This window comes from Atractosteus spatula, chromosome 10 (genome assembly GCF_055471065.1).
Source record: "Atractosteus spatula isolate fAtrSpa1 chromosome 10, fAtrSpa1.hap1, whole genome shotgun sequence".
Classification (NCBI taxonomy): Eukaryota; Metazoa; Chordata; class Actinopteri; order Semionotiformes; family Lepisosteidae; genus Atractosteus; species Atractosteus spatula.
This window is the reverse complement of record NC_142715.1, coordinates 17877113-17903487: the sequence shown is the minus strand read 5'-3', so window position 1 is coordinate 17903487 and position 26375 is coordinate 17877113. Positions and strand designations below refer to the sequence as shown.

At 44.3% G+C, this 26375-nt stretch overlaps 1 protein-coding gene across 1 annotated transcript; it reads right to left on the bottom strand.

The window, feature by feature from the left end:
* Positions 1-18121: 18121 nt before the first annotated feature.
* LOC148825578 (E3 ubiquitin-protein ligase TRIM16-like) lies at positions 18122-26167 on the bottom strand. The gene is given in 6 exon segments (XM_088926245.1): positions 18122-19746; positions 21323-21382; positions 21778-21937; positions 22088-22321; positions 23222-23308; positions 25547-26167. Coding segments are annotated over 6 exon segments (1656 nt in total). The 5' UTR covers positions 26138-26167; the 3' UTR covers positions 18122-19222.
* Positions 26168-26375: the final 208 nt, after the last annotated feature.

The following is a 26375-nucleotide window of genomic DNA, read 5'->3' as shown; positions in this document are numbered from 1 at the left end:
TCTCGCTTAAACCACGCATAGAAAACCATCACTGCTGATGATTTTCATGGGCCAATGCACACTTGTTCTGTAGAACTCTAGTGATAAAGCCCTGCCTGTGAATATTGTACGAGAATTATAAAGGGCGAAACAACAGCCCCGACCACAGAAATGGTAACAGGAAGGATTGTGTTCTTATTTAATATGTCCTTTTGAGAAATGCCTTGTAAACGCACACAGGTGTTAGAACGTCGACAAATAATTTATAATGGAGCTGTGAAAACAAAGATTGAGTTTTTCCTATACCAGCCAATAGTAAAAAAGGGAGCTGACTCTTAAACTTTGAGACACAATGACACCTTATCACGGGAAATATTAATTCAAACATCATCACGACAAAGTAATTAGTGGGGCTTTGAGTGAACAAAAATTGCTTTTATTGAACACTTTTGTCTACATAACTTTTGAGTGAAAATTTGCACATATCTTGCATGCGCGTTGGTAAAATAATGGTGAGCATAGCTGCCTCCCAAGCAAGTGATCGTGGTTCAGTTCCTGAAACAACTGGCAGCCGTGGGATTCCAACCCCTGAAGAGACTGGAGCCTTAATCCAGCGCCTTAGACCCTCGGTCACACTACCCTATACCCTGTGTCTGTTCTTCACATTACTTGCTCGGAGAATGCTGGGTGGCTTCAGCTCTTGTTGTCCATCCTAGTGGTTTTATGACGCCTGGAAGCGACTGCACCTCCATTTTCTGAGATGCTTCTCCCTCTCCCCTCTCCCCTCTCGACTTCTCTGGCACCTCTGGATATAGTTCCTCTGTTGAGCAGTCTTCAGATCTCTTCATACAGCGCCCTTGAAGTCATTTTATTTTTACAGCAGGACGCATCCGGAAAGTTGTTTTTTTACTTTTTATTTGAACAACAAAAATTAGATACAATACAAACAAGAACACATATAAAGTATCAATAACATTGTCAGGGATACATACTATAATAAATTATACCTTATTAAAAAAAAGATTGAACAAGGCATATTAAAGACATTTCAAAGTAGTCTGTAAATACACCTTTACATCTATTTTGAACTGTTCAAACAAAAGACTCTTCCCAGACCATTTCACTTTATGTATATCACATTCTGAAATCAGAATGTGTCTCCTGTTTAAGAACTGTTTTGGGCAGTATGTCTTATACAACACACCCACAGTATTCTAACTGTGGACTGCAGATCTGTGCTATAGTTCAGCCGAATTCGAAGGATCCAGCAATCGTACTGGAATTGACTGGGATTCTGAAATGTCTCTTGAAAAGGTTTTCAGGTTTACTTAAACCTTTCATTAAAAAAACTATCTGAAACTACCTAGCTTACAATCTCTGAGGTAGTTCTCACTAAACTTGGACGTGATGTCCGCAGATGTGCAGTGTACCTTTACTCTTGTCGTGTTCAAGAGTATTTTCACTGCGTGAGCTTCTCACTGCGTGTCCTGTACTGTACTGTGATTTCGTTTAGATTATCTATGAGGAGTACAGGGACTAGAACATCTTGAACTACTTTCGTTATATAAAAAAACGCAAAAGAATATGCAAAGTGATTAACATTACAATTATGTCGATTTTCTGATTATGTCTCTGCTTTACTTAATGAATTTCCTTAGTGACAGGCCAATATTTTTTCTGGTGCGGTTATTGATCACATACAAAATCTTATTTCCATAAAGAACACCAACAAAGTCACTGTGAAACTGGTATCGGGAAAAGTTTCATAATATGTCTTTTTATTAGAATACAAGTAAATCTTATCATTAACTATGGAATTTCTTGCCAGTCTGGCGCTTGAATTCACAACCCTGAGATTCAGAGTTTCATGCTAGGTGCTCCAGAGAAAACTGAAATCTTTTATTTATATTAAACACTGCGGCTCCTGTCCTCTACTTTTCGTCACTGAAGAGGTGGATCTGGTCTTCAGTTTGCCAACAATAAGCTCAGGCAGTGCTCCTTTGTAAAGCAGTGTTTGTTCGGATTGGTTATGTGCATCAGCTCTATGACCGTTTTCCCCTTCACTCAAATATCATAGATGAAGGCAGCTCTCTTGTCTTGGGTTGCTGTAACCCAGTTTCAAAGCAGGAGTCTCAATACAAAGTACTGGCCACTATACCATTAAGGCAAGCAGCCCAAACGTACACGCATTTTGTCATGCGTGTGTGAAGGTTTATTGTCTGGGGCTGCTGTCAGTTTTGATAAACCTTGTATCCTACTGTTCTGCACTTCTCCAGGAGCCAGTTCAGCACACAAATACCCTCCTTCAAACAAAGGCTGTAATCGCTTGATAAAAGCCATTTCTCGTCCTTTCTCTTAGTGTCGGTGCTGCTATTGCATGTGAAGGAGGCGACTTGAAAATAAAATGTGTAATTGCCTTACAGAGAGTCTTCACGAAGGCGTGCGTCGCCTAGCTCTCTACTGCCAATTGACTGGACTTTTGAAGAAACCAATGTCATACAACGACTGCACAAATTGCACATCTTAAGGCACACGAAGAGAAATCTGTATGCTGATTGACTCAAAAAATGTTGCTACAAATTATCCGCCGAGCTGTTTTACATGTCTGACCACCTCTTTCCTTTTTAATTTGCAGCGAGCACAATTCTTTCGGTTCCTTCTTTTGTATGTTCCTTGCTATTTTACTGTCTCCTTCCCCCACGTGGAGATGGATCCACAGTCAAAACCCTGTGTTTCACCCTGTGTTTGTGCAGCGTCAGTCTGTGTAGAGAGAGAAACTTACGCAGCTCCAGGGGTGCAATTGGTCATCAGTGCACAGCGGAGTCATACCGAGGTTATGAGTTCGAGTCTCAGCTGGAGCAACATCACTTATGTCTTTAGCTAATGAAATTGTTGAGTTTAGGTCAGTTTGTTGTGACACATTCTGCTCAAAGAGCTGTATTAAAGCAAGCTCACCTGTTTCCACAGAATCGTTACTGCTTCTCTTCAACCAATATACTGCAGCCAGATATGATACTGATACTGTCATTGCTTGTGGCTCACAAGTTCCTGCTGTAAGCCTGCTATAGCATGTTCAGTCCAGATATACTGCTGATGTACTACAAGAGCAAAAAAGGAAATGAAAGCATACCCAGCTTTTTTATTAAAACAAGGCACATCTGTGAGCTTGGTAATGATGAGGTTTGAACTCACAGGTGCAGTGCATAATGAATTAGTAGTCCATCGCCTTAACTACTTGGCCACTTCGTCAAGAAAACTAGCACCTCCAGGCATGAGGTGTCATGCTCTAGATGACCATCTTTCCCTGTAGGTGAGGGTCATTTTCCTCTTCCAATTGCAATTTCAAAATTTTTCTTGGGAGCTGTCAAGCTACCAAGCCTGTGCTGTGCTTCAGTGGCGGGTGTACAGGACATCCTGTTGTACACAGAAAGCACATTGAGCTCCTTTAACATGAAAAGTGCCAGATAATAGCATTTTCTCATCCTTTCTCTCAGTTTCAGTGCTACTATTGCTTGTAAAGGAGACAGCTTGCTCAGCGAGCAGGCTCAGCGCACACCGAACTTGGGTGTCTCAGAGCGGTGTGTACAAGTGGCTGTAAAAGGGGAGCACTCTGTTGCCTAGCTGATAAAGCACCTGTCTAGTAAACATCCCAGATCCTACACTCAAATCCCAGTGGTGCCTTTCTTTCTGTCTTGTTGTACAGAATTTATAGTCATGGACAACATACGTCTTGATTTAGTTTAATGCAAATATTTATTGAGTGGGTGGCAGAAGAATTCATTTATACTCCTCTTGTCTCCTCAGCTAAAATATTTTAAAAATACAGTACAGATTTGTTAGAGAACTTGACAAGTAAAAATGACAGCTCGCCGGCGTCATTAGGTTAGGACTGTAGAGTTCTATTATAATCTTTTGGCATATTTATCTTAATTTTAATGTGAATCTAAAGACAAATGCCATTCAATATTTTGTAATTTAAAAAAATATATATTTTTTAGCTGTGGATGCACGAGGGACTGTTCCAAACATCCAATACAATTGTAAAAGAGCCTGTTATTTTAATAAAATTAGCGAATAAGAGAAAACCACAATTTTTATATTATCACTAAATATCAACGTTCAGAGGAAGGATTTGAAGAATCTATCAAAGGATAAACAATGACAGGAATGGATTTTTTATTTTGAACCAATATTTGAGCCTCAATAATCCACTCATTCTCAAAAGAAGAAAATACAGGTATGTTTTGAGTCTCACCATGATCGTCTTCTCGATCCCCCCAAAAAAGCTTAAATGTGATGGTTTCCATTGTATTTTGGATGCAACATCCCTCGAAGACAGTTTCACCTTGAGACAATGACTCTCTCACCTGGTAAAATGTACTACCTCTCTTCTGTGATTGAGACCTGTGTTAAAGCCCAGAGCCCTGGCACAGTGACTCTCTCCCAGTTGCATGCTGTAGCTATCTCAGATATCTGTTTACAGGGCACTCAGTACTTGCACAGCCTCACCCAAACTTCCCGCCATTCTGACATCTCCTGTCCAGCCCCACCCCCACCTCTCTCCCATCACCAACCTGTCATCTCAACCAAAACACTGTGCACCCTGTTCACCTTTCACTTCAAACTGCTCCTTTTTGACAGAAAATAGTTTAAATCAAGTCTTCACCCCTGAGGTTCATAGTGCAACATGCAGGCCTGTAGGGAAGCATCTAGTAAACCAATACTCAGTCACTAACATGCAGCATTGCTTGCAAGCCTCAAATATTAAAGTCTGATTTATTTTATTGAAGACCTTGGTTAGAAATAAATATTACAATAAAAGTTTCGAAACATAGTCCTGCAAAATTCTCAAACAGACAGACTAGAAAGGTTTTTGAGAGCTGAGAAACATGCAATTAGTTCTCTGATTCTCTTCTTGGTGCATTTTAATGTGCTACAATATGGATTTAATTAATATAAAATGAAAAGCATATTCAGGTGCAAACATGTTTTTCCAATGTTCCACTCACTATACCATTGTCAACTTATCGCAAATCATCTTCAAACATGGTCAAATACAGTACGTATGCTAAATAATACCCAGAAAGAAAAGAGGAAATTTAATATTTTGATTTTAAATTCAAATTTCAGTAGTGCAACAATGACCAAGCCCCAGTGCTCAAGTCTCACTGTAGCTGGATTCCAGTATCATCAGCTGTTGGCTGGTTTGTAAATCCTCTGATTCTCTGATCTCCTCATGTCCTCCTCTTGGGGTGCAGGGAAGACGGGGAGGTTGTTCCCTTAGTCCTGTCTTGTCTCCGTTCCCAGATTATTGACCGCTTCCTGTCACAACAGTGCCTCCAAGAGGAGGAGCCCTGAACAGCGCAGTGTCTCAGATACATCAGGATAATTAGCCTGAAGCAACTATGCCAGTTTCATATCTCATTGAGACAGTCACCCAGATACAATACAACCCAGAAACCTAGATACAATCACAGGCCTAAAAAAACAAACATTAAAGAACAAGCAGAATAAGTGAAGAAGGGCATGAAAGATTACTGGTGAAAATGTCTCGGCACAGCTAACTTTAAACCTGATTCTCTGCTCTGGCACACATTTCTCTCAGTGCTGGAGGAGCTGAGTGTTTGTTTAAGCATTGTGTTTCACTGCTTCTTGATGCTGCAGTCAAGACACTGGTGAAACTGTGTAGGTCAGTGTGTATAAAACACCTATGACAATATATTGTGTGAACTAGGGGTCACAAATTATGTTCCAGCATTATTTGTTTTGTCTCAGCATCACTGTTTAGCTTCTGGCTTTTAGGGGGCAGCATGGGGTCAAATTCTTCAGCCTGATCGCAAGCTCCTCTATTTGTCACACTGGAACTGGTAATCCCCTCCAAACTGATTTGTGAAGAAACACCTGATAGACCAACAACAGACACACTGGCCATCACCAATTCCACGGTCACCGACTCCTGACTACTGCCAACAACAATAACAACAGACACACCGGTCATCACTGATCCCACACCCAACGACTCCTGACCAACAACAACACCAGACACACTGACCATCACCACTCCCACAGACACTGACTACAGACCACCACCAACAACAGACACACTGGCCATCACCGATCCCACAGCCACTGACTACTGACAAACAACAACAACAGACACACTGACCATCACCACTCCCACAGCCACTGACTACTGACCAACAACAACAGACACAATGACCATCACTGCTCCCACAGCCACGACTACTGACCAACAACAACAGACACACTGGCCATCACTGCTCCCACAGCCACTGACTACTGACCAACAACAACAGACACAATGGCCATCACCACTCCCACAGCCACTGACTACTGACCAACAACAACAGACACAATGACCATCACTGCTCCCACAGCCACGACTACTGACCAACAACAACAGACACACTGGCCATCACTGCTCCCACAGCCACGACTACTGACCAACAACAACAGACACACTGACCATCACCGCTCCCACAGCCACTGACTACTGACCAACAACAACAGACACACTGACCATCACTGCTCCCACAGCCACTGACTACTGACCAACAACAACAACAGACACAATGACCATCACCACTCCCACAGCCACTGACTACTGACCAACAACAACAGACACACTGGCCATCACTGCTCCCACAGCCACTGACTACTGACCAACAACAACAGACACAATGGCCATCACCACTCCCACAGCCACTGACTACTGACCAACAACAACAGACACAATGACCATCACTGCTCCCACAGCCACGACTACTGACCAACAACAACAGACACACTGGCCATCACTGCTCCCACAGCCACGACTACTGACCAACAACAACAGACACACTGACCATCACCGCTCCCACAGCCACTGACTACTGACCAACAACAACAGACACACTGACCATCACTGCTCCCACAGCCACTGACTACTGACCAACAACAACAACAGACACAATGACCATCACCACTCCCACAGCCACTGACTACTGACCAACAACAACAGACACACTGGCCATCACTGCTCCCACAGCCACTGACTACTGACCAACAACAACAACAGACACACTGGCCATCACCGCTCTGGTGATGGCCAGTGATGGCCAGTAGCCATCACTGGTGATGGCCAGTAGCCACTGACTACTGACCAACAACAACAGGCACACTGACCATCACTGCTCCCACAGCCACTGACTACTGACCAACAACAACAGACACACTGGCCATCACTGCTCCCACAGCCACGACTACTGACCAACAACAACAGACACACTGACCATCACTGCTCCCACAGCCACTGACTACTGACCACCACCAACAACAGACACACTGGCCATCACTGCTCCCACAGACACTGACTACTGACCAACAACAACAACAGACACAATGACCATCACCACTCCCACAGCCACTGACTACTGACCAACAACAACAGACACACTGGCCATCACTGCTCCCACAGCCACTGACTACTGACCAACAACAACAACAGACACACTGGCCATCACCGCTCCCACAGACACTGACTACTGACCAACAACAACAGACACACTGGCCATCACCGATCCCACAGCCACTGACTACTGACAAACAACAACAACAGACACACTGACCATCACCACTCCCACAGCCACTGACTACTGACCAACAACAACAGACACAATGACCATCACTGCTCCCACAGCCACGACTACTGACCAACAACAACAGACACACTGGCCATCACTGCTCCCACAGCCACTGACTACTGACCAACAACAACAGACACAATGGCCATCACCACTCCCACAGCCACTGACTACTGACCAACAACAACAGACACAATGACCATCACTGCTCCCACAGCCACGACTACTGACCAACAACAACAGACACACTGGCCATCACTGCTCCCACAGCCACGACTACTGACCAACAACAACAGACACACTGACCATCACCGCTCCCACAGCCACTGACTACTGACCAACAACAACAGACACACTGACCATCACTGCTCCCACAGCCACTGACTACTGACCAACAACAACAACAGACACAATGACCATCACCACTCCCACAGCCACTGACTACTGACCAACAACAACAGACACACTGGCCATCACTGCTCCCACAGCCACTGACTACTGACCAACAACAACAGACACAATGGCCATCACCACTCCCACAGCCACTGACTACTGACCAACAACAACAGACACAATGACCATCACTGCTCCCACAGCCACGACTACTGACCAACAACAACAGACACACTGGCCATCACTGCTCCCACAGCCCAACTACTGACCAACAACAACAGACACACTGACCATCACCGCTCCCACAGCCACTGACTACTGACCAACAACAACAGACACACTGACCATCACTGCTCCCACAGCCACTGACTACTGACCAACAACAACAACAGACACAATGACCATCACCACTCCCACAGCCACTGACTACTGACCAACAACAACAGACACACTGGCCATCACTGCTCCCACAGCCACTGACTACTGACCAACAACAACAACAGACACACTGGCCATCACCGCTCTGGTGATGGCCAGTGATGGCCAGTAGCCATCACTGGTGATGGCCAGTAGCCACTGACTACTGACCAACAACAACAGGCACACTGACCATCACTGCTCCCACAGCCACTGACTACTGACCAACAACAACAGACACACTGGCCATCACTGCTCCCACAGCCACGACTACTGACCAACAACAACAGACACACTGACCATCACTGCTCCCACAGCCACTGACTACTGACCACCACCAACAACAGACACACTGGCCATCACTGCTCCCACAGCCACTGACTACTGACCAACAACAACAGACACACTGACCATCACTGCTCCCACAGCCACTGACTACTGACCAACAACAACAACAGACACAATGACCATCACCACTCCCACAGCCACTGACTACTGACCAACAACAACAGACACACTGGCCATCACTGCTCCCACAGCCACTGACTACTGACCAACAACAACAGACACAATGGCCATCACCACTCCCACAGCCACTGACTACTGACCAACAACAACAGACACAATGACCATCACTGCTCCCACAGCCACGACTACTGACCAACAACAACAGACACACTGGCCATCACTGCTCCCACAGCCACGACTACTGACCAACAACAACAGACACACTGACCATCACCGCTCCCACAGCCACTGACTACTGACCAACAACAACAGACACACTGACCATCACTGCTCCCACAGCCACTGACTACTGACCAACAACAACAACAGACACAATGACCATCACCACTCCCACAGCCACTGACTACTGACCAACAACAACAGACACACTGGCCATCACTGCTCCCACAGCCACTGACTACTGACCAACAACAACAACAGACACACTGGCCATCACCGCTCTGGTGATGGCCAGTGATGGCCAGTAGCCATCACTGGTGATGGCCAGTAGCCACTGACTACTGACCAACAACAACAGGCACACTGACCATCACTGCTCCCACAGCCACTGACTACTGACCAACAACAACAGACACACTGGCCATCACTGCTCCCACAGCCACGACTACTGACCAACAACAACAGACACACTGACCATCACTGCTCCCACAGCCACTGACTACTGACCACCACCAACAACAGACACACTGGCCATCACTGCTCCCACAGACACTGACTACTGACCAACAACAACAACAGACACAATGACCATCACCACTCCCACAGCCACTGACTACTGACCAACAACAACAGACACACTGGCCATCACTGCTCCCACAGCCACTGACTACTGACCAACAACAACAACAGACACACTGGCCATCACCGCTCCCACAGACACTGACTACTGACCAACAACAACAGACACACTGACCATCCCTGCTCCCACAGCCACGACTACTGAACAATAACAGACACACACTGGCCATCACTGCTTACACACACACTGACTACTGACCAACAACAACAGACACACTGGCCATCACTGCTCCCACAGCCACTGACTACTGACCAACAACAACAGACACACACTGAACATCTTCGGAGCCAGAGAGAAGGCGGGTAATTCCTCACAGCTCAGAAAAAAATGAGCAGGCTGTTTCCCCCCCAAGGTATCTTGGGACTTGAAGTTCTCTTCCTGCACAGAGGAAACTACAATTTTTTAAACAGACAGGGTCAAGAGGGTAGAGGCTCCTCAAAACTCTAGACCCAAAGCACACTCCCTCTATAATTATGCTTACGTCTCACTTTTCTGGACACTTCACTCACAGCACTTTACAAGTAATGGGGACTCCCCTCCACCACCACCAAAGTGTAGCCCCCACCTGGACAATGCAAAGGCAGCCATGGTGCACCCCTGGAATTCTCCTTAGAGATTCTCCTTAGAATTTCTCTTTGTTGCCTGTTTTTACCTGGAGGAACTTCAGCTCGTTCATTGGCTGAAAGTTTCATGGGCATCAGAGACCCTCGTGGGTTACTCAGCCCTACCAGTCCCTGATTGGTTGATCAAGGTGAGATATGAGTCACTTATTCCTGACACCTAGGAATGCAGTCCAGATGTCCATCTGGCACTCCCTAGACAGATAGGCGCCAATGGATGACCATTGACCATGATAGCCAGGCTTAGCTAAGTGCATCTCCGTTTGGGAGCTGTCCCTTATCAAAAGGAAACATCTTTAAATCAGCCTGCATGAATAGTTTCTCTGTGGCTGCACCACAGAGATGAAGAGAGAGATGGGGCCTCATTTGGGAAAGCACAGCAACACTTAATTCCTGTATTTTAATAAGCCTTGCCGCTACACATGCCTGCTGAGCTTCAGTGGGTTGTTAGTTGTGAGTTGCAGGGTGATATGGCTGCTGTCACATTTATGCACACTTAAGTCCTGGGCCATATTTTTTCACAATTTCCTTTCACACACTCACCTGAGTGATGTCCCCTGACCTTCAGGTAGCTGTCCATGAGCTCGGGACAGATGTATTTCAGATCATCTCTGTTCTCTCTGTTGTAGTCTGTGTTGCGGTCCATGTGCATCTTGAGAGACTGGTGGATGGGAGAGAGACCCTCCCACTGGGTGTTGAAGCTGTCGAACTTGACCATTGTACCCAATCCAGTCGAATGATTCCACCCTCCCTTTCTCATCCTTTGAGCAGCCCACAAACCTCTGCAGGACATGAACCCCTGAGAGACGGACAAGAATGAGCTGCACTGTTACCTCTCTTCAACATCTGAGAGACCACCAGAGAAATAACATACACAATTCACAGGCAATCAACATTATGTGTCAACAAAGAGTTCTATACATGTGAGGACAAAATATTACATATTTGTGACAAAATATTAGGTTTTTCCTTTCACCACCAGTTATGTTTTTTAGCTCTTTCATAATTTCATAGAAGAAAAGCTCCTCCAGAATGCATTGGTTTGCAGAATCTACTGCAACCTGCTTCAGCCAGTCCTGCTTGAACACGACACACTTCATGTGTCACACTGCTGTACTCCATCAAGGGCTCCCCATCCAGAGTGACTAAGCCATGGAATTTCCCATTGCACCGAACCAAGTTCAACCATATATGAGTCTACCAAAATATGTCTCTCTGGAAAAAAAAGAAATGGTATGTTAATACTTACTGCACAGTATGTACACTCCAGTACATTAACACTGCACCGAGAGAGAGGGGTTAATACACACTGACTGGACATTACACTGCATTAAGAGAGTTTAATACAGACACACTCAACATTATATTATATTAACAGTGGTCCTGGAGAGATGGTTTGTTTGCATTTTTTTTTCATTCCAAATCAGCTGATTTAACATAAATCAGTTCATGTGTATAAATACAGCCTTTTTGTCACTGCCTCTCCCAGCTTTTCAGGTCCATCAATATTCAGCGCTGTAGACACTTTTGCTCCAAATATGAGCACACTTTCCTTGGACCTTTATGAAATTACCCAGCTAGGTGAGTCTGGCAAGACACAAATTGCTAGAAATCACTCAGTCATGACAACAGGCCTGTTTGTACATTAAATCTATGGAATTGAGACGTGAAGAGGAAATTATGTTTTTGTTGTTGTTCACGGAAAGCGTATCATAATTATCATAATTAATGACCCTTAAGGCTGTAAACAAAATGTACAGATGCAAACAAAGTGACGACAATAAAATATTGATTAAAGTATAGCTTTAGCCATACATAAACATAAAAAAACAGCGAGCATCTGGAAAAGCACCAGCAGGACTCATCTCCAGCGACCCAGCCTGGAAGACCCAAACCCATCAGAACCGCGAACAGCATCATCATGCCCCTGCTCTGTTTGATTCGAGCTCTTAAAAAAGAAAAAGAAAAAGAAAAAGAGCCCTTAAAACACCAAAGCGAAGGTGATTGTGCAGGTGAGGACGCCAGTGTTTCATAACACTCAAGTACTTTCGGTTTCGGTAACCTGTTAGACTTGTTTTACACGTATTTGCTTGTGTGTGTCGCAGATACTGTTTTTACTGGTAAAAAATCCGACATAGGGAAATTCTATACAAACTGATGTCATGAGAGGCCCCAGGAAAGATACTGTATAAAATAAAAGTTATTACAGTTTGTTGATAAAGCACTAATACTCCTTGGCAGGGTTATTTCAGACCTGTGCACGCGGGACAGACAGCTCTGAGTGACAGCAGGCGACACACCTAGGCGCACAGACAGCTTGAACCATCAGCCTGGGACAGAGCTCACCTAGAGCCAGGTGACCCAGGGACCAGGACTGGGAACCCCGAACTCACTGTGTTTTAGTGAGTGAATGTAATTTACCCGAGTCTCGCGTCGGTTTTAGCATGTTTTACTTATCACGAATTGTCCTGTCAGTGGCTTTTCCTAATTTTAATTGTGTATTTGTTCGCGTATTTGTATTCAGAAAAGGGTGGGAAGTGTCTAAAATAACTTTATCAAACGCGAGAGCGCGGTGTCACTGCAAACACGATTCACTGGCTCCGCGGCTGCTGGACTCCAGTCGTCATGGCAACCGGGGGGAAACACATTGAACAAGCTGACGTAGAGAAATCCCGGAGCACCGACTCGTTTACAGCATGTTGATCCCGCAAATGAACGGGAGAGAAAGAAAAACAACATTTCGGCTGTTCAGACATTTTCATGGTCGACACTGCATTGTTTTTATAGCGTTGTTAGTCGAACATTCATCTGATACCGAAGAGCTTTACTGTGTCAATGGATATAATAGTCTCTGGACAGACTCAGTCTTCACAATAGCAAACCACTGCTCTGTTAAAATAGACAAAGACTCTCTGCCTGAATTCCTGTATATTATCATGTCCCAGGTCTGGCAGCCAATTACTAGTCTGTATAGAGCTATTACCACAACAGGTTCTTCTTGACTGCTAACATATTGTAACGCAACAGGGGCTCAGGCGGGCGCCCTTGCCGCATTAGGTCGGCCCCGCACCGTCCGGGGCTCGAACCCGGGACTCCCGCGTCACTCTGCAGGGACCCAGCCCGGTGAGCCAAGGAGAGATCTCTTTACAGCCCAGTAGCTGTAGTCCTGCTATCACAGGGAAGGGCAGTGACGTCACCTGCTCTGGTACGCCGGCTCTTACACAGTGCCTGTCGGCCGTAAGCGTTACACTATCAACTCCTACATCCTACATCATATATCTAGTACAATTGTTCCATTACTGGAGCAACATTACCAGAAAGAAACAGAAAGATACATCTGGTTTTGTGAGTAAGATATCTAGTACAGGAAAGTGCTTGTTCCACCAAGACCACAACCATCACAGAGTCCTAATCTGGATAGGACAGAGACAATCCACACTGCCCCACACACTCATCTTCCTCCTCATGTTTTTCCTTTTTGGCGCCTGTAACTTAAACAATGCTGCTACTCACAACTGGCAACCCACTGAAGCTAAACAGTTGTGAGCCTGGTCAGTACCTGGATGAGAGACCTCCTGGGAAATGGTTGGGGAAAGGTTGCTGCTGGAAGAGGTGTTAGTGGGGCCAACAGGGGGTGCTCACCCTGCAGTCCATGTGAGTCCTAATGCCCCAGTATAGTGACGGTGAGACGTAAAACCGAGGTCCTGACTATCTGTGGTAATTAAAAATCCCAGGGCATTTCTCGAAAAGACTAAGGGTGTAACCCTGACGTTCTGGCCAAATTTTCCATTGGCCCTTACCAATCATGGCCTCCTAATAATCCCCATCTATGAATTGGCTTCATTACTCTGCTCTCCTCCTCACTGATAGCTGATGTGAGCTGAGTGTACTGGCGCACTATGACTGCCATCGCTTCATCCAGGTGGATTCTGCACATTAGTGGTGGTGGAGGGGAGTCCCCATTACCTGTAAAGCGCTTTGAGTGGAGTGTGCAGAAAAGCGCTATATAAGTGTCAGCTATTATTATGCAAAGGAACAAGTAATAGGTTTATTCCATGCTGAAAAAGAAGAAAGAGAACACAACGTTTCAGCCGTGAGGCCTTCTTCAGGTGTCACACCTGAAGAAGTCCTCACAGCCGAAACGTTGTGTTCTCTTTCTTCTTTTTCAGCATGGAATAAACCTATTACTTGTTCCTTTGCAGCCTACGCATGCTGACGCAGCTACCCACCTGAGCTATTATTATTATTATTATTATTATTCAGGTCAATATGTTCTTGCCTTCCCAAACATCACAGCTATTATCTCAACATCAAGTCACTTACCAAATACCGTGAACTAATAAAAGCACTAACAATTCTTTCTATTTGCCAAAATGTTCAGATTATTTCTACTTTTATGTTTCCCCAATATTCCTGATACTTCTACAGGTTGGACGTTTATTCTTTCAAAGATGACGTTCATTATGCCCTAAAATGTTATGGTTCCATCATGTCGCCACCAGAGGGCACTGCAATCTCCCTTTGCTACTCCAGCTGAACAGTAGACCCATAGACTAAGCAGATGTCTGTACCCGATCTACATGTTTGTTGTGCCATGCTCTTGGTGTTTTGTTTTTCTCTCTGCATTCCTTACCTGGTTTTAGACTTTGGCTTTTTTCTTGACTTTGTTATTGGTTTGTGTTCAATTGTTGTCTTCCTGGATTACTTTCTGGTTCTGGACTTTTTATTTGTTTCAAGGAGTCGTTGCAGATTGTTTTAGAGAATGTTTTATTCTCCTCATTTACATTTCTTTGATAGCTGGAACCTGGATGTGGTCCATTTCTTGAATATCTGAGCTGTTGGGCACCCTTTCTAGCAAATAGGAGAAAGATGTGTTAAAGTCCCAAAATTAGCTCTTTTGGGCTGTTCCATGTCAGCACAATTGGAACTCATTCGCCACTGCCCACTGTAAAATCTCTACTAGGACCGTAGGCCTTTTCAAGACTCCAAGAGAGGCTGCTGAGCATGATTTCCCCATAACTCTCACTGCTCACGTGTCAACACTTAGGTCCTGGACTTCCACCAAATTCGCTCTGCAGTCTTGGGACCAAGCAGGCTTACAGGAGCGAGACAGGCAGGGTGCCTGACATCGGTCTAGAGAATCACCCTCAGAATTTGATGCAACTGGAATGCCTTTTGTTTGCTCTGCAGGAAGACAATGACATAATCGCATATAATGGTATATATTGGTACACACTGACTGACACACTCAGTGACTGACACACTGACTGACACTGACTGACACACTGACTGGCAGAACTACTGACTGACACACTCCCTGACACACTGACCGGAAGAACTACAGAAACTACAGAGTGACACACTGATTGACACACTGACATTCCTTCGGGGGCTTTTGTTTACTTTTTGGCCTAAATAATTAATTTTCAAACTTTGGCAAATAATTTAATTTTCAGCCCCAAAAACCATTTTCCCACATGGCTTTGGAATTAATTTGAATCCTTTAAAAGTGTCCTGAAATTGAATCCTTTTCCAAGTGGTCATCTTCCCCTTCTGGCCAGTTGTGCAGTGTCTGGGATATTGTTGCATGCACACTGGCTCTGGCTGGGCTATAAAAGTCTAAATCGCTTTCCAAGTTGCTATTGGCCTCTTGGTGTGGTCTCATTCTGGCTCCTTCAGTGTGGAGGGTCCGTCTGATGGAGGCAAACTAAGGCAGAATGTATGACCATTACCACTCTACATGCCTTGATCATCTTCACCATGTCTTCCTGTAAGTGATCAAGGTCTTTGGAAATAAAATATCCCCATCTACTGAGTCGAGTTTTTTCCCCAAGCTTTTGAAAGCTCCTTGGTGCTCCTGGATGAATCTCTACCCAGAAGAGAAAGCCAACAGAGGCCACAGTCAACAACTGTAGAACAAACATTCGAGCAACATAAACAAGACCCAAGCCTCCTTCCTCGAGCTCACTCCAAAATCCACAGCTCATTCACTCTGGTTCACACCCCTGCCTCTGCAATCTGCTGCCCCCTTCTGGTCCATCTGTGTCACTGGCCCCGGCTCCGTCTCCGTCTCCTCTCATCTTCTGTCAAACCCCAGCTTTGCGATTTTCAGCCATTGTTTTAAGTTAATTTGTTAAAAGACAATTGTAGGAATTATAAAGTCCGGCCTAAACCTTTTTCATACGTAGTTTCTGTAAAATCGACCTTTCCTATTCTCTATTAATAACTACAAATAAGTTTGGATTTTGCAGTTCATAAGAGCTAGCCTCAGTGATCTGGCTACATTACCCTCTAATCTTGTACAATTTGGCTTACATCACGAACCTGGTGAAGAAATTGCTCACTTCCAGCCCCGATTTGATTTGCAGTGGGACTTGCAGTGTGTAACCAATGGGTGCGCTCCACATCAGGGGTGAGTAACGATGAGTATTGCCGTAGGTGAATGTAAGCAATTATCATATGGAATTATTACACTTTATTGAAAAAAATTTCACATCCCTGTGTGGGCTCAAACCACAACCTTTCAGTTAACGGCCGAGCGCGGGCTAACCTATTGCGCCGCAGAGACAGATTTTTTTTTTTGCTAGCGGAAATTATCGTCTTCAAGGTGTATTAATTAGATTTCCATTTTTTAAAATCAAAATGTGCATTTTGGTCTGATTTTTACACATACGGTGATGTTAGCACAGTATTCGAGAAGGTGAAGAAATAAATGTTTGACTGCTGGCTCCACACTGAAGAGAACAATAAAATCGGTACCGGAAACTACAAGTTAGAATTTAGCTGGTTTGATAGAAGCTGTATTATGGCGATTTGCATCGTTCTCTCAAAAGCATAACTGTATAATCAGAATCTTGACAAATACTACTGGCATGGAATGTCTTGCGATTTTGAGAAATTGGCAGGTTTTATAATTTATTGAAATTGATTTTGTCTCATGTTTAATTGAAATTGTCTTCATGAAATATATTTGTTAAAAATGCTCTGATGTATATTTGCAGGTTTCGCAATGCCCCAAATTTCAGTCAAGGAAGATCCCTATAAAGCAAGATACAACATGCTCTCTAATAGAGGCCTCTTGACTTCATTCATTAATTCATACTGTATGTACTCTATTTACATTCTCACTACTGTCAGTCACTACTTTCTGTACAGATACTTGCTAACATTTCCTTTTCAGTTGTTTGCCAATTTTGGGAGTAAATCATATCAGCATGGATTCCAACAATTACTGCTGAATTTGTGTGCAGAGTGAAAGCAATAGGATGGTGACACAAATGACATAACACTGGAAATGTAGATTTAATTCTGACTTTAGGTCAAAGCAGGATTAACAGATCCATAATGCAATTATTGAAAGACTCAAGGTGAAGGTTGAAATGTGCTGCCATTGAGTCCTGGAGTTTGTGAATGAGGTATTTGTTTTGTTATTTTCCAAATACTAAATTGAAATAATTGTGGCATTTTGAAATGTAATTTGAGTTTTACATATTTTACTCCACTTTTTTTAAGCATTGTGAATATGCTGAACGTGAGTACCTTTGTGTTCTTTAACATGTAAAGATTAACACAGTTCTCTCCAGTTTGCTAGACATTAAAAGTCTGCTCCATTTCATCCACAGACCAGATGAATGAGAGAATGAATGGCACAATTCAGTTACATTAAAACAGTCCTTGATTACACACGAATCAGTTAATAATATATTAATATTATGTTTTTTATGTGTGATGTTAATGAACAATGAACCAGTGATCTTTGCACTATAAGCTTATAATACAACACAGCCCTGGCTGGACCAGCAGTCTCTATACTGTAGGATTACAAACTTACACCATCCAGATAGGACCAGTGATCTCTGGACTGTAGGGTTACAATATAACACAGCCCAGACTGGAGCAGTGGTTTCTGGACTGTAGGGTTACAATTCGATTGAGCCCTAAAGCTCAATAAATCTCAATCCACCATGTCAGTTACAATCAATTAATCAATTCATTTGTCACCCATACCAACATTTATAGATAAGATTACAACACAATGTTCTCCTCGCAGGTGACTGCAGGTTACTGACTGGGCAGGATGTGAAAATAAGACTGGACACTGAGTCTGCAGCTCAGGAATGATGCTGCAGGGGTGGTGGAACTGATTCCCAGGTCCGGGACTCCTGATGGAGCTGATGTTCAGGAGGCACTGTCCCAGTGTTGCAGCATCATAGGAGCTTCTTCTCCATACAGACACCCAGAAAGTCATTCATGTCAGGTCCGGGCACCGATACTGTCATGTCCTGCACTCGCCCTTGCCCTCGCAAACCTCATTACATTCCCAAACCCACTGTTTCACGCTCTCATTCCTAACTGAACCCATCACATTCCCAGACACCAGATTCCACAGATTCTCACTCCTGAACCAATTATCCAACCCATTCCTCTCCTTTCAGTATTTAAAGTTCCCTCACGCACCAAACCCTGCTCACTATTGAAAAGCCTGAAAAGTTGAAACATTTTCTAGTGCGTGTTATTTTCTTGTTGGTTTTCTCGGTTTTTGGACTTAACTTTTCCCTTTTGATCTCGCCTTTCGGATTTCTTCTCGGTTTTTCTCAGCCCTTTCTGGTTAACTGATCTCTAGCTTCGCCTATCGACCTTGCTTCTGGATTACGCTTTTGGATTGTTTGCCTCTGCATCCCATAGAGTTAACGGCTACGTTAATGGAGTTAACGGAGTTACGGAGAACTACCTGCCAGATCCCTGAGAGATACAGCAGATATACAGCAGGATACAGCAGGATAAGATTTATTGTTAATTGACCAGACAGCATTTCAGAGCTCCGGCTGACATTAGGACAGGGTCTATTCCAGCTGACAAAGGGTGACAGAGCTAGTCACCACAAACCCAGGATAGAGGGGTTCAGAGAATGAGGTCTGGACTCTGTGCAGGAGGGTCACTGTGTCTCCAGAGACGCTATAAAATGACAGAGTTCCTGCCCTGTGATTCACATACACTCCTATTCTGGAGGAGAGAGGGTCAGTTACTGCGGTTCTCACATTGTTGTGCCAGAAAGAGCAACTGGAGCCAGAGCAGCACAAACTCCAAGACTGGTCATTGCGCCCAAGAATACAGTCAATGCCCCCTTTTCTCCTGATTCCTTACTAGGTGATGCCTATAAAAGCTCCTGTCCCTCTCCACTCCACCTCCCAGTAACAGCGAGTCCCAAACAGCCCTTCTCTGCACAGCACTTGTCTCCAGCTGTCAAATCTCTCGGGGTGATCAGGATATTTCTGGCCCTTGTCACTCCAGGTCACCTTCCTGCTCCCATCAGACAGATAGAGATGTGTATTGACTGTGTTGGGATCCAGTGTGAGCTGGGAGAAATCTGATTGGACAGAAGAGGAGAGTCAGAGGACACACAGGCAGAAGAGAATCCCTGAGCAGATCTCATCTAAAGTCCAGCCCCCACAGCCCAGTAAGATACACCCTGAGGTTTTTGATTGGAAAGAAGAAGACGGTCAGAGGACAGACAGGCAGAACAGACAAACATCTCCTGACACTCATGAGTAAATGCTAACTTCCTGAACCCTGTGACTGTTTTGGGTTGTTTTTCACAAGCTTTTTCTCTCACACTTGGAAAATAATAGTACCACACAGAATTCCAGCAAGCCGCACTGTCTCAAATAAGATGTGTGTCAATGTGTCAGTTTGTATCAATGTGTGAGTCATACTATGTGTCGGAGTGTATGTGAGAGTGTGCATCAGTGTCTGTTAAAATGTGTATCAGTGTGGTTATCAACGTGTGTGTATCATTGTGTGTATCAGTCTGTTAGAGTGTGTATCCGTGTGTGTATTGTTACAATGTTAGGTGACTGAGAAGTGTCTCTTAGATTTTAGATAAAGTTTGTGACACTTGGAAAAGTAAACACTTCTAACTTCAAAGCAGAGAGGATGTTTGCTGAGGTCTGGAGTAGAAACAATTTAAAAATTGACCTTAATTACCTAGGTAAAGTGTGGATTAACGATTGTCAAGGAGCAGTACAGAAACACACAATATAAGATGACATTAAGAGCACAGAAAAAAGGGGGGGAGAAACAAGGAGAAGGTAAAGGAGTCCGCAGGAGTTGGGACTTGAAACTTGCGCCAGGCGAGAGCCCCTACTTCATGATCATCCAAACCAAACCTGACTGGAGCTGAGTATTTGAACCTTGTTCAAAGAGCATGCTATTCTGTGTTTTTAGGGAACTTGGGTTTCCTGGGTAAAGAATACTTCAGTTAGAAACGTCTTTTTTGCTTACGGTGCATGTTTATGGATAGGGATATAGGCTCCCATTAATTTTGTGGCTTCCAGGGTGCAATGAGAGAGAGATTTAACTGCAGGTTGCTTTGTATTTAGTTAGAAGGCAACTCATGTGGCCTCTGTAGGCATATTAAGAGTTTAATGTTTAGTAGCAGTCTGGGGCTTTCTGGGTGATGAGAATGTTAGGCCTCTGAAACGCTTTTTTTTGTAAATACTGTACGTACAGCAGTGTGTGTGCTGTATGTTTTGTTGTGTGTAGTGTAGTTTGTGTCTTGTGTCATTGTAATAAATATTTGTTTTAACCAAGTGTGCCTGGATTATTACTCCTCTCATCAAAGCTGTGTCAGAGGACAAAGAATACACATGCCTCTAATTATACCAGCCACTTGGGTGTATTGCTAGAAATCACTTACAAGTTGAATAATTATTTCATTTTTTGACTAAACCGCTCGGTCAAATCCTGATTTTCACCATTTCCTTACTCCCCATATGGAACAGTATCAATGTGTGTGTAGTTTAGTGTGTATTAGTCTTTCTGAGTGTGCATCAGTGTGTGAGTGTAAGAGTGTATATTAGTCACAGAGTGTTTTGGTGTATCTCTGCTGTGTGTCAGAGCTCCAGATATCTGTCACTAGGAGATCACAGTGACAACAGACTCACAGTGTAAAAGCTCTGCTCTGCTCCGGGGTTCTGGAGTCTGCAGACTATAGACATCACTCACTGGGGAGACACAGATAGAAATTTCTCATCAGGGCAGATCTGTTGTAGAATTAAACCAGCTGGTTCTTTCATCTGTATTGGAGTGTTGATTTTACTTTTATCAGTCATGGATGTGTTTTCCATCTCTTTCAGTGTCTAGAGCTTTGATTCCAGAATACATACTGTAGTTGAGAATTCATGGAGATTTGAGTCCTCTAGTACTTCATTGGGTCCTTTTTTAGTACTGGGTCAGTGGCTCCTAATGTATCTGAATTGTTCTACTGTACTCTGACTGTAACTCCTATTGTAACTGGACTGTTCTACTGGGACTGTAGCTATTATAACCTATCGTAACAGAAATGTTCTACAGTACTGGGACTATAGCTCCTATTATTAGATTATGTTTCATCACTAACCTGTTCTGGAGATCTTGACTAATTCCTTTTTGCAGATGTCTTCCAGTTGCTCTTTCAGTCCTAAGACAGCTCTCCTCACAGCCTCAGTACAGAAGTGTGGACTGACAGGAGTGATGTGGGAGTCTCCAGCTCCAGGAGAGACACAGAGAGACTGGACAGCCTACAGCAGGGAAGATAGGGAGGAGTTTCCAGGCAAACCCCAATGGGCTATGACACACATTCCTGAGGAGAAGCCAAAAGCAGCTCCATTGGAGAGCTCTGTGCCAAAGACATCTTTCTTTACTGCAGAGTCCCAGAGCAGTGATGTTACCTGGAGAAAAAGGATGTGATCCTCTGTGTGTGAGAGCTGGTTCAGCTCAGCATCTCTCGTCCTCAGCTCAGCGATCTCCTGCTCCAGTTGCTCTCGGAGTCTTTCAGCCTGACTCACTGCAGCCCTCTCCTGAGCTTTGATCAGCTGTGTGACCTCAGAGCGAGTTCTTTCAATGGAGCGGATCAGCTCAGTGAAGATCCTGTCAGTGTCCAGCACTGCTGTGTGTGCAGAGCTCTGAATAAGGAGACACAGGAATTGTTAGCATTATTACAGAGGAAAACACTCCAACTGAGGACAGAAAAGATGTCCCTCTATCCCTGATCACAGGAAGAATTTAAACTTCTCATGTCACACTCACAGTCCTGATAGTCACTGAGGTAAGATACTGATGCAGTGTCAGAGTTTCAGGCAGAATGGAGAACATCAGTATGTCCTCACATTTAGGTATCAGTGTGAATTAGGCTCCTCAGAACTAAAACTTGTTCCAGTCGCTGGTTGACTGGATTACATCTCTACATGACCTCTATACTGGATGTTCTAAATTAGATTTGTTGGGTGTATTAAGAGATATAATATTATCACATGTCGCCAGTAGCTATATCACCCTGCAGCTCTCAACTGGCAGCCCACTGAAGCTCAGCAGGGCTGAGCTGGGTCAGTACCTGGATTGGAAACCTCCTGAGAAGCTATGGTTGCCAACGGGGGGTGCCCACACTGCGGTCTGCGGGGACACTATACTGTAGTGAGCACCGTCTTTTAGATGAGACTCTAAATCAAGGTCCTGAATCTCAGTGGTCATTAAAGATCCCGGGCATTTCTTGATAAGACTAGGGTGTTATCCTGGTGTCCGGGCCAAATTTCCCCCTCTCTGCCTTTACCGTGGCCTCCAAATTGTCCCCATGTGTGATTGGCTTCCACTCGCCCTGAGATGGACTGGCACCCTGTCCAGGGTGTATCCTGCCTTGCACTCATTTCTTGCTGGGTAGGCTCTGGCTTCCCACGACACCATAGGGTATAAAGCGGTTTGGCAAATGATATGACAATATTGTCACATGATGCCACTGTGTTTCCCAGGAGTACTGGTTTGTCCAGTGGCCAGCTATGGAAATGAGCTTCAATCTTGTCAATACCCACTCTGAGTGACTCCACAGCATGGTTCAGCTCCTGCAGCTCCCTCTCTCTCTCCTGGAGACTCTGCTGGGTTTGTGTCAGTAGCTGCTTCTGTGGAGAAATGCAGACTCTCAGGACATTTCTCTCCCCACTCTCAGCACAGATACATTGTCTACAAGACACTGAACAGTGTAATGAGTAAAATACAACTGCACAGTACTGAGATATTGCTACCGTAGTACATAAATTTACATAAATGCCGGATCAATGAACATGATTGATAAATCATGATTATTTCGATCACAATCTATATTCTTCTTACTTTTTTTTTCTAAACACATATTGATTCATATTTAATGTACCTTCATATATTACATTTCTCAAAACAGAAGCTAGAAGATGGATTTACCCTGAAACAATTAAAGCAAACAGTCCATTAAACACAAGATTGACTGGAATGTCCTCAAGATTATTGATGCATGCCTATCCTGTTGATCCATCCTCTTAGCATTTGGAAAAGAGAGGAAATGATTCTTGGAGCTGACATTTCCAGATGCACCCTAATGAATAACTCCATCTCTCGCAGCTCCTGTGCCGAATTTCTAAGGACAGTGAGTCTGTCTTTCTTCAAAGTTCTGCAAGCCTGTTGTTTCCCTGCTATTGTGAGATGAGGAGCTCTTTGACCCCAGCTGAAGCTCATGAAGGTGGTTGAGGATTTTGTTCTTAATTGTGAATCCAGCTCCATCAGTCTGATGTTCTGCCTCTGATTCAGCATTCTTGAAGCGGCTTATCTCAAGCTTGTAGTGTTACTCTCAGAGTGGTGATATTGATGTCCTATATCCTGTCCTCTATTCTATGGTCACAAATGCAGTTTACTGTTATGGGTTGTCACTGTATGGACAGCTCATGAGGGTCCTGATGTTCCAGGTCTCACATTCTGATTGATACTTCTGTGTTTTTCATTCACAGTAAGATCTTACTGGGCTCTTTTTTCCTTCCTCAACAGTGGTGAGCAATGTTAAACATTGTTAAACATAAAAAATACACTCTGTCTCTGCCCAGATACCTGACAACCCAGAAACCTGACCAGGACCAGGAGCTTCCAGACATCACTGTTCTGATCCCTGAAGGATGTGCTAGGGGTGGAAGAGGTCTGTGTGACATCTTCTGTGGTAGAGAGACCAGCTTCCTCACCTGTTTATGTAACAACACCATGATCAAGTGGCATGGAGACCAGTAGACTGGAGGTCTCTTTCAGCTACAGCCTTTGCCCATCAGAACAGCAGCTGAGACATTCCAGGTGGTTCATCTTCCTCTGTCTGTTCTGCTATTTTTAGGATGTGGCTATCAGAGCCCAGTTTTTGGCAGATGAAGGCAACAGGAATCCTAGCAGGACAGAACAGTTTGTCCTCACACCAACCTGTGGATACTAACCCCAGATCACTCACTGTCCAGGTTCCACAGAGAGGAGGATGAAATTTGCCTTCCATTAATCTCTTCAGTAACACAATAATCTGAATAACTGGCAGAGCACTGATCTGCTAATCTGTGACTTCAGACCATAAGGAATTCATGAAGAGCTGCACCAGTTGTTCCAGTCAGAGGTTATTGTGATGAGTCTGTCTGTGTAAGAATTTCAGCTCTCTGTGGACATGGATTGAGCTAAGAAACACCTGGATACCTTTGGACAAAACAAAACGATATGACCTAGTTGAGAGTTGTACAGACATTCCCTAATTGTTAAACAGTATCTGGAAATACAGTATATATTAACCTTCTAGTCATCTCTGTTACTAATGTAGATAATTAATGATAAAAACAACATGTAAATGAATAAGAATGTTGATTCTACATCGTGTGATGATGTGTCTTCATCCATTTGTGTCACTTAATTTCTAGTGCATTTATAGGAGTGAAAGGTGAGTACAGAGCTCTCAGTTACTGCTGTGTTAACTGGACAGTTCAGTAAATGAATGGGAGTTAGGGGTGAGTACAGAACTGTCAGTCACTGCTGTGTTCACTTTTCAGTCCAGTGAATGAACAGGAGTTCACAGGAGTACAGAGCTGAACCGGGTGTGTTGCATTCCATTCATTCCAAAAGAATAATGAGCAGGTGAGGCGTGTCTACAAAGCAGTCAGTCACTGCTGTACTGCTAGTATTCTATGGACTCTGAAACTGAGAGATACTTCCTTGTTCCTCTATGAACTATTACAGTGAAAACCTGTTTTTTTTAATCTCCAGAACACATGGTGTGTAAAGATCAACTCACACACACCTTATCATCACACACTCCTAACACCCCTGTTTCCCCTGTACCTGAAAGCCCTCAATAAAAAAAAAGTCCTCACCTGTTTCTCAGTCCTTCCTGCTGCAGGAGAGACACTATCAAGACCTCTGTGTTCATCCATTGTGCACAAATAACTGACACATTTTTGATCAGTACGACAATAGAACTCCAGGGGTTTGTCGTGATTCAGGCATACAAGTTCATCCAGATGTCCAGTAGCAGCAACCAGCGTGTGTCTCTTCAAACGGGCAACTTCATGGTGAGGTTGGAGGTGAGTCTGGCAGTAAGAGGCCAGACACATCAGGCAGGATTTCACAGCTCTTGCTTGACTCCCAGTGCAGACAGCACACAGCACATCTCCAGGGCCAGCAGGACTGTGAGCAGGAGGAGGAGCGCTGAGCCCTGTCTGCTTCAGTTTCTTCATCAGTTCAGCCAGCATGGTGTTCCTTCGCAGAACAGGTCTTGGAGTGAAGGTCTCTCTGCACTGGGGGCATCTGTAGACGCCAGTGTGATCATAACGATCCCAGTGTGCCTTAATACAGACCATACAGTAGCTGTGCCCACAGGGAAGAGCCACTGGATCCTTCAGCAAATCCAGACACACAGAGCAGTTGAACTGGTCTTGATCCAGGAAATCACCTGCTGTTGCCATTTTGTCATTCAGCACAAATACCACAAGGAACTAGAGAGCTGTTTCAGCAGAGGTGAAATTGAACTTTTTGTCTGATCTCTCTTCCTGGAGATGCAGGGTGTGTGGCCTTTGTAAAGGATGTGGCTTAGAAAGGGGTCGGGTTTTGAAACCAGCACCCAGCACTCAACTATGTTGATCGCATTTAGATCCATGAAGAGAAAGTGCTTCTGTCCCTGCCTGGCTCTCCCTGTGGTCAGAT